At 41.4% G+C, this 14146-nt stretch overlaps 1 protein-coding gene across 1 annotated transcript in view; it reads left to right on the forward strand.

Annotated features, from left to right (window-relative positions):
• The first annotated feature begins 213 nt into the window (after positions 1 to 213).
• The window catches only part of ndufv2 (NADH:ubiquinone oxidoreductase core subunit V2), a 39399-nt gene continuing 25466 nt past the window's right edge, over positions 214 to 14146 (forward strand). The window contains exons 1-4 of the mRNA XM_070877010.1: positions 214 to 318; positions 5042 to 5110; positions 12164 to 12226; positions 13752 to 13868. Of these exons, the coding sequence (XP_070733111.1) occupies positions 277 to 318; positions 5042 to 5110; positions 12164 to 12226; positions 13752 to 13868 (291 nt within the window). The 5' untranslated portion in view covers positions 214 to 276. The remainder of the gene's footprint in view (positions 319 to 5041; positions 5111 to 12163; positions 12227 to 13751; positions 13869 to 14146) is intronic.

A 14146-nucleotide genomic window follows, 5' to 3' on the forward strand; every position in this document is an offset into this window, starting at 1 on the left:
TAGTGTATCTGTGCAACTATTTAAAAAAAGTAGGCAGCTTAAAAAAAAACATTTTGCCTCGCTGCGCAACCTACATTTTTCGTCCTGGCTATTTTTGCAGTGCCCCTGCTTTGGTTTAGAAAATGTGGTCACCCCAATCTGCCATTGATACATGTGCATCAGATGCAGCTGCCACATCTGGCTGCGTCAAGCGTTCGGAGTTCGATTGTCGGCGCTGCGCAGTGGCTGAACGATCGTGTCGATGCTGAGAGTTGCCAGGGGAGCGTCGCCGCCGCCATGTTGCTGTCAGGCCTGTGTCGCTCTGTCGCCTCGCACTCCGTAAGAACTGACTGGTTAAAATCATTCACGGGTGTTTTTTCCCCCCAAATCCGAGTGGGATTGTTTGGGAGGCGGGGAAAGAACCGGTTTGAAAAGGATGAGTTAAAGCCGCTTGTTGTGGGGCCCTCGGTGGCCGGGCCGGGCGAAGAGTTATGATGGCGGCGGTGCCGGCGGCTCGACCTTCGCGGGGAGATCGTCCCCTCCCAAAGGTCGCTGCAGCCGCAGCCTTTATTTAAAACCATCCACCCACCGGCGCTGCACCAGCTTTTTTAAACCCCTATTTATTTATAGTTGTCTCAGCTTTTAATTCTCTCTCCCTCTCCAATAGGGGGCTAAATGAGTTCCACTGAAAGAACGACTTGCATTTATATAGCGCCTTTCACGATTTCAAGACGTCTCAAAGCATTTTACAGCTAATGAAGTACTTCCCCTCTCCCCCCCCCAAAGTGCACTGTTGTAATGTGGGAAACGCGCAGCCAATTTGCGCACAGCAAGCTCCCACAAACAGCAATGTGATAATGACCAGATAATCTGTTTTTTAGTGATGTTGGTCGAGAAATAACTATTGGCCAGGACACTGGGGATAACTTCTCTACTCTTCGCAATAGTGTCAAGGGGATTTTTTATGTCCACCTGAGCGGCCAGACGCAGCCTCAGTTTAATGTCTCATCTGAAAGACTATAGGCTTTATTTAGTAACCTCAGGAACTGAACCCCAACAGCTCAATATCCCCAATTCTATTTGATTTAATGTAGTTTTAAAAATTTCAAATGAATATTAATGTGTTGACACTCTGGTGTCTCCTCCTTTGATGACCTTCAGCCCAGATCCCTCTTCCCTAATAACTCCTCCTTTGGCTTAGTATCCATTTTTGTCTGTTTATGCCTCTGTTAAAATGCCTTGGGATATATAAGGATATACAGTAGATGCGAGCTGCAGTAGTCAATTGTGGTGATACCTGTGGCTCAGTGGGTAGCACTCTCGCCTCTGATTTAAGAAGGTTGTGGATTCAAGTCCCACTCCAGATCTTGGCTGAAACACTAGGGCATTGCTGAGGGAGTGTTGTCTTTTGGATGAGAAGATAAAACTGAGGTCGCGTCTGCTGTCTCAGGTGGACGTAAAAGATCCCATGGTACTATTTCGAAGAAGAGTAGAGGAGTTATCCCTGATGTCCTGGTCAATCAACGTAACAAAAACAGATTATCTGGTCATTATCACATTGCTATTTGTGGGAGCTGTGCTGTGCGCAAATTGGCTGCTGGATTTCCTACATTACAACACTGACTAAATTCCAAAAGTACTTCATTGGTTGTAAAATGGCTTTGAGACGTCCTGTGGTCGTGAAAGGCGCTATATAAATGCAAGTCTTTTTATCAAAGGCTATGAATGTTTTTGCTTCAGTTTGTGAATAATTAACTGCTCTTGTAATTCTACTACAAATTAAGAATATGTAATTTATTGGTTCACGAATTTTCCAGTGATCTTAAAGCAATTGCTGTAATCACTGGCCGTCAATTAGTGTTGTCACTAAAGGTGCTTTTCATTTAATCATAGTTTTGGGAGAGCCAATGCTGAATTAACCTCTGTACACTTGTTTTATATTGTCCTTTCACTCCATTCTCCTGAAGGCCTGTTGGAAACTGTTTTGGAATGACAGAAGACCTCGTCTCTCTTTTCAAAATTAGATTCCAGTGGGTCTATGGACAGCATAAACAATTAACGCAATTTATTTTTTGAATACCCTAAAAAATTGCATGTGATTGGTGTGGGGTTTTACTGAAAAATTAGGCATTGTTTTCTGGATGTGAGTGGCGCTGGCAAGGCTTAATTTATTGGCCACCCTGAATTACCGCAAGAAGTAGACTTTCTCCTTGAACTTTGGAAGTTCTTGTGGGGATTGTGCTCCCACAATGGTGTCAGGTGGGGAAACAGTGATAACAGTATCAGTAGGTTTAAAGTAGCTGTGGAAAAGGACAAGGAAAAATCAAATGTGAAAATACTGAACTGGAAGAGAGCTAATTTCATTGGGTTGAAAGAGGATCTGGCCCAGGTTGATTAGAATCAAAGATTGGCAGGTAAAACAATAAATGAGCAATGGGAGGCCTTCAAAGAGGAGATAGTTCACGTATAGACTGGTCACATTCCCATGAGGGAGAAAGAAAGGACATCCAAAGCTAGAGCTCCCTGGGTGACTAAGTAGAGATTAAAATGAAACAGATAAATGTGGCCTATAATAAACGTCTGGTTCATAATTCAATAGAGAACTAAGCGGAATACAAAAAGTATAGAGAACTGAACAAGGAACTAAGAAGGGCAAAGACAGTGTATAAGAATAGGTTATCAGGTAACATAAAACGAACACAGAAGTCTTTTATAAACATATAAATAGTAAAATGTTCGTCAAAGGAAAGGTGGGGTCGATTAGGGACCACAAAGGAGATCATCTTGTGGAGGCAGAGGGCATGGCATAATGTACTAAATGAGTACTTTGCATCTGTCTTCAGTAAAGAAGAGGATGCTGTCAATATCATAACAAAGGAGGAGGTAGTAGAAAAATTGGATAAAATAAAAATAGACAAAGAGGAGGCACTTAAAAGATTAGCAGGGTTCAAAATTTTTTAAAAGTCATCTGATCCAGATGGGAAGCATCCTAGGTTGCTGAGGGAAATGAAGGTGGAAATTGCAGAGGCTCTGGCCTCAGTCTTCCAATGCTCCTTCGATATGGGAATGGTGCCAGAGGACTGGAGGACAGTGCAACAGCTTGTACTGGACACACAGGAGTATGTCGGTTTTTTTGGGTGCCTTTGCCTTCAGTGCTGCATTTACATTTAATGTCTCAAGTCATGTCATTAGATAAATCACTTTGGTGTTCTGTACCGCATGCAGCAGTAGGAGCACCAGTTCATTTACTTAGTCGACCTTGGAGTTGCCGCTGGCAGTTAAACACTTGTACAAACTTGCTATTAAATCATTTTAAATGCACTTGGGTGAACAATAGATTTAATTAGCTGATGAGAAAGGCAATTGTTCGATTTCACCTGAGTATATTTTTTCGTTAAAATGAATAGAGGCACACCAGTAGCTCAGCTGGCGGGTGCACTGCTGGGTATAGAAGTGTGCCAGCATACAAAGAATGCAGGCTCGATTCCAGGAAGCCCACTTATTGATGGGAATCAAGGGTTTCCTGACCTCATTTGGAGTTAGTGGCAGAATAAATAGGCCAGACTGGGAGATGGAAATTTCAATACCACTCTTCCTGGACTGTTTTATTTACTATTTCTTTCCTGCCCAACTTGAAAGGCCAGTTACTGATCCAATCCCTTGATGTGAATGAGTTGTTATTTTTGAACGGTGGTGTTACTTACCAGTATTCCCACGATCTTGACAATCTGTTGAAGTTCTCTAGTTTTTATTAAAATGGACTCTGAAGCCAAAGTGCTCTTGTAGACAATTCGCAGCTGTTTTTGTACTCCTAAACAACTGTATAATACATCTTCAAAGGTGGAACAAATGTCCGCCATCACTAGGTTGGACTCGAGTTGCACTCGAAGAATTCTGAAGCCTTTGGTCTGATGGTAGTGTCTGTTGCAAGAGGATTTTCAAAGATGCACTTTTTGAAATTCCAGTTCAAGAACCAGTTGTCACAAGCTCAGCATGAACAGCTGAAGGCCCTAAATTGAAGGATTTAATGGAGAGACAGCTCCTCCAACGCACCCTGCATCAAGGTTTTAGTGAGGAAGCGTATTGCTATATTAAGAGATGCAAAGTGAGAGAAAGCAACTCATAAAGCGCTATGACCATATTCAGAATACAGTTATCTTGAATTAAAAATTTCCAAAGAATGGTTGGTATATTAGAACATTGTGCTTTAGTGTTGAGCTGATAATATGTTACATTAGTGCTCAAAAATTGTAAATTTAGTGTATTATTGTCTTGGGCATGAATGTTCCTCCCTTAATATATTTTATTTCTGTTCTTTTCCCTTATCTTGAGACTTCCTTTATAATTTGAAGGTGAGGGGACTGTTCCCATACCTTCTCTAGTGCTGCTTTGAACACCGCAGCTAGACATCCTCCATTATGGAGGTTGCAAATGTGAACCAGTGCCCTGCCACTTCACAATGTACCAGGCAAGAATCCAGTGTGTGCTGCTCTCTCTCTCTGCCCCCTATTTTTATTTAGTGTGCCTGTGTTATATTTCCAGGCATAGATTCGTTATTGTAACTTCTCGTGTCTTGTCACTACTCATAATGAACGAGAAGGCCCAGTTGCAATCTACTCAGGCTACCAACTTTTAACATGTTGACCGTTGCGGGGTTAAGAGTGCTTCTCTATTTGTATATTTTTTTAACGTTATTAACAAATTACAGGTAGAATTATAACTCTACCCCTCCCCCCACCAATGCTAAACTTAATCATGTAACTTCTTGTGAATGCTTGCTTAATATTTGAATCATTGAGGGATCTGTGTATTTTTATATTGTCTGCAACAATGGATTTTAAAACATTTTCAAATTCCAGTATTGTGGCTCTTACTAACTGCGGTAATTATGTCGGCAAGTGACCGGACGTCACGCCATATTAGCCTTTAGTAGTGGTTTTGGATCAGCCAGTTTAAAAATGCTCTAAAATGAAATTACATTTTGACAATGACTACAATAAAACAGTATTTCTATTCCTGATACTGGGTCTGAGAATTTGAAACTTTTATTCTTGCATTCTAGGTGAGACAGATCCGTTCTATACAAAGGACAGCACAATGTGCAGGAGGAAGTGGTGCAGCCTCGTTTGTGGTAAGCAATCAGTGCACAATATATACAATATCCATTTAATAAAACAAAGTTGAAATTTTATAAATAAGTCTTTATTTTCATTCAGCTATTTTTCATTTGGATTAACTTGATGGTGCAGTAATTAGAATTCTGCCTTCACCTCTGGTACCTGGGTTTGCATCCAGGTACTAGAGGTGATGGGTTGAAACTTTTTTTTCTCTCTGGCTGTAAGGATCTTAAGTAAAAGCAATTTAGGGTAGGCTCAACCCACGACAAATTAACAGCACTACTGCCCATATCGGATGTAATTGACACTTAAGTGGAAATATTTGGTGTTACATTGGTGGAGTAGTGTAGCAGCAGCTGTAGCCTGCAAATAGCATTCTATTTAAAATAGTAGATTGAAGTAAATGGAACTCCTCAGTCAATCCTATTTGTCACTATAAATGACAGGATTTTGCACAATCGATTTATTTTTTCAGAAACTCAGCATTACAATGGGTTTCGAAAAGGTTAGGGATGAAAACATCACTCCTTCCTACCTTTGCTTCTCTGTGACACTGCATAAACAGACAGTAGTAACCAAAAAATCTGCTCACTGCTCGCCTCACGATAGAAAGAGAGAGACCACGAAATAAGTGAAGTTCAGAGGTCCTCTTGTCATTGAAATCACTGATTTGACCTTCCACTCAGCATTGTTTTGGGACATTTTGTGTCTGTTGTATACAGTATTACAAGTTCTGTAATGTCTGCCCAGTAGTTCAGTTTACCAGACATGGGGCATTATTCTTGTATCCCGCTCAAATATATATGACAAGCAGTCTTTGTTAAAATGTGGAGAGTAGCAAATGCATGGTATTTAAATTGAGGTCACTTGGAAGACCATTTAACCATTATTTGTTGCACATGAGATTAATGGGTTTTTCCAATATGCTTTTGTACATTGCAGAAGTATTAGCAATCTATGAACAACGACAGAACTGAAAATATTTCAGCTGTCATTTTGCAAGTGACTTCATGTAAAGAAAAATTTAAAAATAATTTCAGCGGCATAGTAAAATGTTTTTCAAATCCTTGCAAAGTGCCTGTAAGAATTGCATCTAGAATAGAACTATCTGTGAAACTTGTATTAAGAACATAAGAAATATGAGCAGGAGTTGACCATTTGGCCTCTCAAGCCTGCTCCGCCATTCAGTAAGATCATGGGGGCGGATCCCAATCCCAGCGGATTGGAAAATCGCAAATGTAACGCCCCTATTTAAAAAAAGAGGCAGACAGAAAGCAGGAAACTATAGACCGGTTAGCCTAACATCTGTCATTGGGAAAATACTGGAGTCCATTATTAAGGAAGCAGTAGCAGGAAGTTTGGAAAAACATAATTCAATCAAGCAGAGTCAACATGGTTTTATGAAAGGGATATCGTGTTTGACAAATTTGCTGGAATTCTTTGAGGATGTAAGGTGGATAAGGGGGAACGAGTGGATGTGATGTATTTGGATTTCCAGAAGGCATTCGCTAAGATGCCACATAAAAGGTTACTGCACAAAATAAAAGTTCACGAGGTTGGGGGTAATATATTAGCATGGATAGAGGATTGCCTATCTAACAGAAAACAGAGAGTCGGGATAAACGGGTCATTTTCCGGTTGACAAACAGTAACTAATGGGATGCCGCAGGGATCGGTGCTGGGGCCTCAACTATTTACAATCTATATTAATGACTTGGATGAAGGGACCGAGTGGTAATGTAGCCAAGTTTGCTGATGATACAAAGATAGGTGGGAAAGCAAGTTGTGAGGAGAACACAAACAATCTGCAAAGGGATATTGACAGGCTAAGTGAGTGGGCAAAAATTTGGCAGATGGAGTACAATGTGGGAAAATGTGAGGTTATTCAGTTTGGCAGAAATAATAGAAAAGCAAATTATAATTTAAATGGAGAAAAATTGCAAAGTGCTGTAGTACAAAGGGACCTGGGGGTCCTTATGCATGAAACACAAAAAGTGAGTATACATGTACAGCAAGTAATCAGGAAGGTCTTTATCCTTCCGAAGGGCCGAATGGTCTACTCCTGCACCTATTTTCTATGTTCCTATGTTTCTATGTCTCCGTATCTAAGGAAGGATAAGTACAGAGGCTGTATAAAAGAGGGATAGAGTATAAAAGCAGAGAAGTCCTGCTACAACTGTACAGGATACTGGTGAGGCCGCACCTTGAGTACTGCGTACAGTTTTGGTCTTGATGCCAGTTCGTTGGATGTATTCAAGAGGGAGTTAGATATGGCCCTTGCAACTAAAGGGATCAAGGGGTATGGAGAGAAAGCAGGAAAGGGGTACTGAGGTGAATGATTAGCCATGATCTTATTGAATGGTGGTGCAGGCTCGAAGGGCCGAATGGCCTACTCCTGCACCTATTTTCTATGTTCCTATGTTTCTATGTCTCCGTATCTAAGGAAGGATAAGTACAGAGGCTGTTCAGAGAAGGTTCACTGGGTTGATTCCGGAGATGAGGGTGTTGACTTACGAAGATAGGTTGAGTAGGTTGGGCCTATACTCATTGGAGTTCAGAAGAATGAGACGTGATCTTATTGAAACATATAAGATAATGAGGGGATTTGACAAGGTGGATGCAGAGAGGATAATTCCACTCATAGGGGAAACTAAAACTAGGGAGCATAGTCTCAGAATAAGGGGCCGCCCATTTAAACTGAGATGAGGAGGAATTTCTTCTGAGGGTTGTAAATCTGTGGAATTCTCTGCCCCAGAGAGCTGTGGAGGCTGTGTCATTGAATATATTTAAGGCTGAGATAGACAGATTTTTGAGCGATAAGGGAATAAAGGGTTATGGGGAGCGGGCAGGGAAGTGGAGTTGAGTCCATGATCAGATCAGCCATGATCTTATTAAATGGCAGTACGGCTCGAGGTGTCAAATGGCCTACTCCTGCTCCTATTTCCTATGTTCTTATGTACATGGCAGATCCTTCTGGACCTGTCTGCAGCCTTTGACACAGTTGACCACTCCATCCTCCTCCAGTGCCTCTCCACCAATGTCCAGCTAGGTGGGACTGAACTCACCTGGTTCCATTCTTATCTATCCAATCATAGCCAGAAAATCTCCAGCAATGGCTTCTCTTCCCACTCCCACATCGTTACCTCTGGTGTCCCCCAAGAATCTGTCCTTGGTCCCCTCTTATTTCTCATATATATGCTGCCCCTTGGCGATATCATCCGAAAGCACGGAGTCAGTTTCCACACGTATGCAGACGACACCCAGCTCTACCTCTCCACCACTTCTGTCGACCCCTGCTTGGTATCTAAATTATCAGATTGCTTGTCTGACATCCAGTACTGGATGAGCAGAAATTTTCTCCAGTTAAATATTGGGAAGACCGAAGCCATTAACTTTGGTCCCTGCCACAAACTGCGCTCCCTAACCACTGACTCCATCCCTCTCCCTAGCATCAATCTGAGGGTGAACAAGATTGTTCGCAACCTAGGTTTCTTATTTGACCCTGAAATGAGTTTCCAGCCACATATCCATGGCATAACTAAAGCCCGCCTTTTTCCACCTCCGTAACATTGTCCGCCTCCAACTCTGCCTCAGCTCTTCTGCTGCTGAAACCCTCATTCGTGCCGATGTTACCTCCAGACTTAACTACTCCAACTCACTCCTGGCCGGCCTCCCACATTCCACACTACGCAAACTTGGAAGTGATCCAAAACTCAGCAGCCCGTGTACTAACCCGCACCAAGTCAAGATCACCCATCACCCCTGTGCTTTCTGACCTACATTGGGTCCCAGTTAAACAACGCCTTAATTTCAAAATTTTCATCCTTGTTTACAAATCACTCCACGGCCTCCCTATCCCTGCAATCTTTTTCAACCCCACGAGATTCTGCGCTCCTCAAATTCTGGCCTCGTGAACATCCCTCATTATAACTGCGCAACCATCAGTGGACGTGCTTTCAGCTGCCTGGGCCCAAAGCACTGGAACTTCCTCCCTAAGTCCCTCCACCTCTCTTTCCTCCTCTAAGACGCTCGTTAAAACCTACCTCTTTAAACAAGCTTTTGATCATCTGCCTTAATTTCTTCTGTGGCTCGGTGTCAAATTTATCTGTTTGTCTGTAACACTGTTGTGAAGCGCCTTGGGATATTTTACTACGTTAAAGGTGCTATATAAATAAGTTATTATAATAATATCTTCTAACGCAACTCCATTTTCCTGCACTATCCCCATATCCCTTGATTCCCTTAATATCCAAAAATCTGTCTTGAATATACTCAACGACTGAGCCACCACAGCCTCTAGGGTGGAGAATTCCAAAGATTCGCCACCTACTGAGTGAAGAAGTTTCTCCTCATCTCAGTCCTAAATGGCCAACCTCTTATTGAGATTGTGACCCCCAGTTTAAGACTCCCCAGCTAGGGGAAACATCCTCCTGTGTCTACCCCGTCAAACCCTGTATGTTTCAGTGACACCACCTTTCATTCTTCTAAACCTATAGAATATAGACCTAGTCTACTCAATCTCTCCTCATAGGACAAACCCCCATCCCAGGAATCAGTCTGGACTCCCTCTATGACAAGTATATCATTTCTTACATAAGGAGACCAAAACTGTACACAATACTCCAGATGTGGTCTCTAATGCCTTATATAGGATATTTCTGAAAGCAGCATGTATCTTGACAAAGAAATGTAAAATCAGGGTTAGAATCGTAATTACTATCAAATTGATTAAAGTCTGCAACCTCATGATTTGAAAATCATTACTCCATTGATGGGTATAATGACCATTGTACTATTAGATTGCTAAATGGAAGTGCATTGTTTTAAGTTGTAGTCTTGAGCCAAGATCCAGATAAGTTGATGTCCTGGTTAAGAACTACCATGCTGTCGTTTCTACAAGGTTTTATGATGACTACCTTAGGTAAATGCAGCATTACATTCAGTCTAACAGCATTGGCAGTACTACAAGGCAAATTAGGCAGCAATTTTACTTGCAGAGGTGCAAAGACCCACCTGAAGAAGCTCAGCTGGCTGTAGAGGCTAGAAATTCTGCATGCTACCCTGTTTGACTTCCCTGGATTTGCAAGCTTATGGGATACTTATTTTGTTGCTGTTAGTACTGTGACTGACTTGCAATATACTGTACACTTAACTGGTTCTATAGCACATAGTGATGCAGCCTATTCCAAATTTCTCTACTTAAAACAGTCACTTATAAACATGATATAGGCCATTGGGGAACTTGTGTGAATTGCATTAAGAATACCCTAGCCTTTTGAGTACAGCAGACCTACAGCAGATAATGGTGTTCAAGATTTGATAGACTGCTGGTTTGTGTTTATAGACTAGCTGAGAAATTAATTTAGAAAAAAAGCTGATCACATTAAATATTGTTTGCTACCACCCAAAATTTCTAAGAAATTAATGAGATTTTAGAATCCTGATGCAACAATATTATCTGTCTTTGAGCAGCACCATATCACTCTACAGCTTTTATCCTCCAGGCTCCACCAATAGACTTCCCTCTAATCCTGTTTGGCCCAGTGCTTGCTATCATCATCATCATCAGTTTCCCTCTCCTTTGGTTCTGTCTACCTCACGCTTCAAGACTATTACCTCTTTGAAAAAACCCTCAATACTCCTCTCATCCTATTTCCAATGTCCCTTCCTCTGTAAAAGTCCTCTTCTGCCCCATCCTCCTTCAGTAGTCCTTCTGAGTTAATGCTCTAGCTTGGTTCCACTTTTAACTGTCCTAACAAAGACAGCACATCTTCCACCACTGCATGGTCACCTTAAGCGTGTCTAATGGTCCATCCCTGGCACCCTTTTTTTTTCTCTCACCTACATGCTGCCCCTTGGTGCATCATTTGTAGGCTAGTTGTAGACAACAGTTAGCATTACCTTTGATGTTATTGTGCTGTCCGACTGCCTGACTGAGCAAGATCTTCCTTCAACTCAATATTAGCAAAACAAAAGCAACCTTAGTGTCATGTTTGGCCCTAAGTGGGCTTCAAACCCCTTATCTTAGCCACCCGCAAGACCTTAATTTTTCACATATGCAACCTAGTTGCCTCTATTCCTATCCTTTCCCCACCACCACTGAAATGTTTTAGGTCTTGGTCACCTCCAGTCTCAATTATTGCAATGGTGCCTTTGCAGACCTTAGTTCTGCCTTTTGCAAATTGAAACTAGTCCAGAACTCCACACCATTTCCCCATCCCACACCCCATAACTTCTGTCCTCATCAACGCTCATTGCCTATTGTCGCAATGCATCATTTATAAAATCCTCGCCCTCAGCGACAATCTTCCATGGCCTTACCTTTCACTACCTCTGAAACCTTCCTCAGTCCTATGTTCCTTCACACTCCTTCATTCTTCCGACTGGCCTCCTTTGCATCTCCTATCCCTCTGCTCCAGAGTCTTAGCTGTCTCAGCCTGCCTTCTGAAATGTTCTCCCTAAATCCCTCCAACTTACTACTTCACTCCATTGAGAGGTGATCTTATTGAAACATGTAAGATACTGAGGGGGCTCGACAAGGTAGATGCAGAGAGGATGTTTCCACTCATGGGGGAATCTAGAACGAGGGGGTATAGTTTTAGAATAAGGGGTCGTCCATTTAAACTGAGATGAGGAGGAATTTCTTCTGAAGGTTGTAAATCTGTGGAATTCTCTGCCCCAGAGAGCTGTGGAGGCTGGGTCATTGAATATATTTAAGGCGGAGACGGACAGATTTTTGAATGATGAGAGTAAAGGTATGGGGAGCGGGAAGGGAAGTGGAGCTGAGTCCATGATCTTATTGAATGGCGGAGCAGGCTCGAGGGGCCAAATGGCCTAATCCTGCTCCTATTATGTTCTTAGTAGTCTTCTCAAAATCTACTTCTTCGTACTTGCTTTCACCACCCAACCCTTCTTGCACCACTGCTTGATGTCGTCTTATTTTTGCTTCTCTGAAGTGCTTTCAGATATTTTAATATGTTAAATGGCACTATAAAAGTGTGTGTTGTATGGTGAAGTGAGCTACTTTCCATTATCAATGTATATTTAACACTTCTTCTTCCATTAAGCATAGGGATACACCTGAAAACAATCAAGAAACACCATTTGATTTCACACCAGAAAATTATAAGGTAAGAAAACCATGGCATTTGTAACTCTTAAGTTTTCTTCTTTTGGAGGTCTTGCCCAGAAGTAATTTTTGGCAAATTCAATAAAATAATATTTGCAGTGTTAAATAATCTTAAGATGACATTGCAGCTTATTTGTGGATATGTGGTATTAGGCTAGCAGCTTTTCCTCAGATGGGGAGTTTCAGATCTGTTCCTTGGAGAGTGGGTGGGAGCAATGGAGGAGGAAAATGCGAGAGAGAGAGAGAGACACCTCCTTGGAGGTGAGCTGATTCCATATAGTGAGCAAGTCAACCCAAGGTGTACTTCCTAGACAGTAGCCATGAAGATTTTGTATAACAATATTTGGGGAGACTTTGTTTCTACAGTTTTTTTTAAAAACAGGGAAATATGTTTTGCACATAACAGATTTTACATTGTAAGTTTAATTGACCTGAAATTAAAACACACAATGTTGGAAATACACAGTTCATTCTTCAGCATCTGTAAAGAAAAAAAAATAGGTTAACTTTTTCGGTAAGACTCCAATGTAGCTTTAATAAAAGTAAATATCTTTGAGAACTTGTCTACCCTTTTTAAAAAAAAACACACAATTTCAGTAACTCCTGAATATTTACCTCTTAAATGTTTGCTATTCATACACGGAAAAAATCATGTTACAGCCATTTTGAGAAATTTCTATTGGAAAGTTGAAAGTCCAAATCCAAACCCCTAAAAGCTATCCATCTTCAGCTGGATATGGCCTATTTTCCTTATGTAACCATGGCTATTTATTTAGTAAGAGTACTTTATCCATGCTTGCAGATTTTCCATACAGCATAGCTGAGGTTGGGAATTCTGCATGTGTATGCTTGCAACCATTAGCCTGCATCCTACTACTGCCTGAGTCTTCACATTCTGAGCGAGAGTTTTCAGCTGGAGTGAGCCAAGACTGCTACTTTCTACCCCCCACCCCACCCTAATTCTGTCCATTGTATTCGACTCGCATGTAAAATTTAGAAATTTAGATCATTGGGGATTGAAAATGGGTGTGTGACTTGTATAGAAGTCATATTGACTGCTCTTCAAAAGTAATTAATTGATTGTGAAGCACTTTAGATGTGCTTGGAACCTAATAAGGTACCACTTAAATGTTAAACTATACTACTGAGTGGATAAGTTTGTTAAACATGGAGTGGTATTAATAATCATGATACATTCTTTGGTGTAGAATTGGTGCTTTCATATTCTTAGGGTTAGGATAAAAACATTACTCTTGCCTCCCTCCTCGTCCTCTGGCTGTGAAGTACTTTGGGATGCCTTGAGGTCGAGAAAGAAACTATAGAAATGCAAGTATTTCCTCCCTCCAACAACGCAGCTGGGAAGTCAATAGTGTGAAGGCTGTGGCATCAACCCATGTCACATCATTCTGTAAACCAGTGTGCCTGTGTTCCAATTGCCTCCAGACTGATTGTACTTTTGCAATTTTAGTCATAGTTAACAAAACACTTTCTGAAAGTAATCTACCTTTTTATGTTCATTTTTGCAGCGGCTAGAGGTCATTCTCAGTAGTTATCCAGAAGGGCATAAGTCAGCTGGTGTAATTCCAGTGCTAGATCTGGCACAGAGACAACATGGTTGGCTACCTATCTCTGCCATGAATAAGGTAAATAATAAGCAGGATCAAAAGTTTGTGATTGGCATAATACTATATATTTTTTCCCCTCATTCAGTTATATATTTTAAAATAACCTCCCATACCACATTTTCCCATATAAGCTGGGCAAGTGACTTTGCTACTCTTATTCTGGTATTAGTCTGTAGGAACTTTACATGGGTATCATGGGGAAACTCCTTTCCAGTTTTTTTTCAACCTCCTGATCTGCATGCAGGGATTTTACCTTCCTTTATGTGCCTTGCAGTATGGGGAGTCACCACTGGGAG

This window comes from Pristiophorus japonicus, chromosome 1 (genome assembly GCF_044704955.1).
Source record: "Pristiophorus japonicus isolate sPriJap1 chromosome 1, sPriJap1.hap1, whole genome shotgun sequence".
Lineage (NCBI taxonomy): Eukaryota > Metazoa > Chordata > Chondrichthyes > Pristiophoridae > Pristiophorus > Pristiophorus japonicus.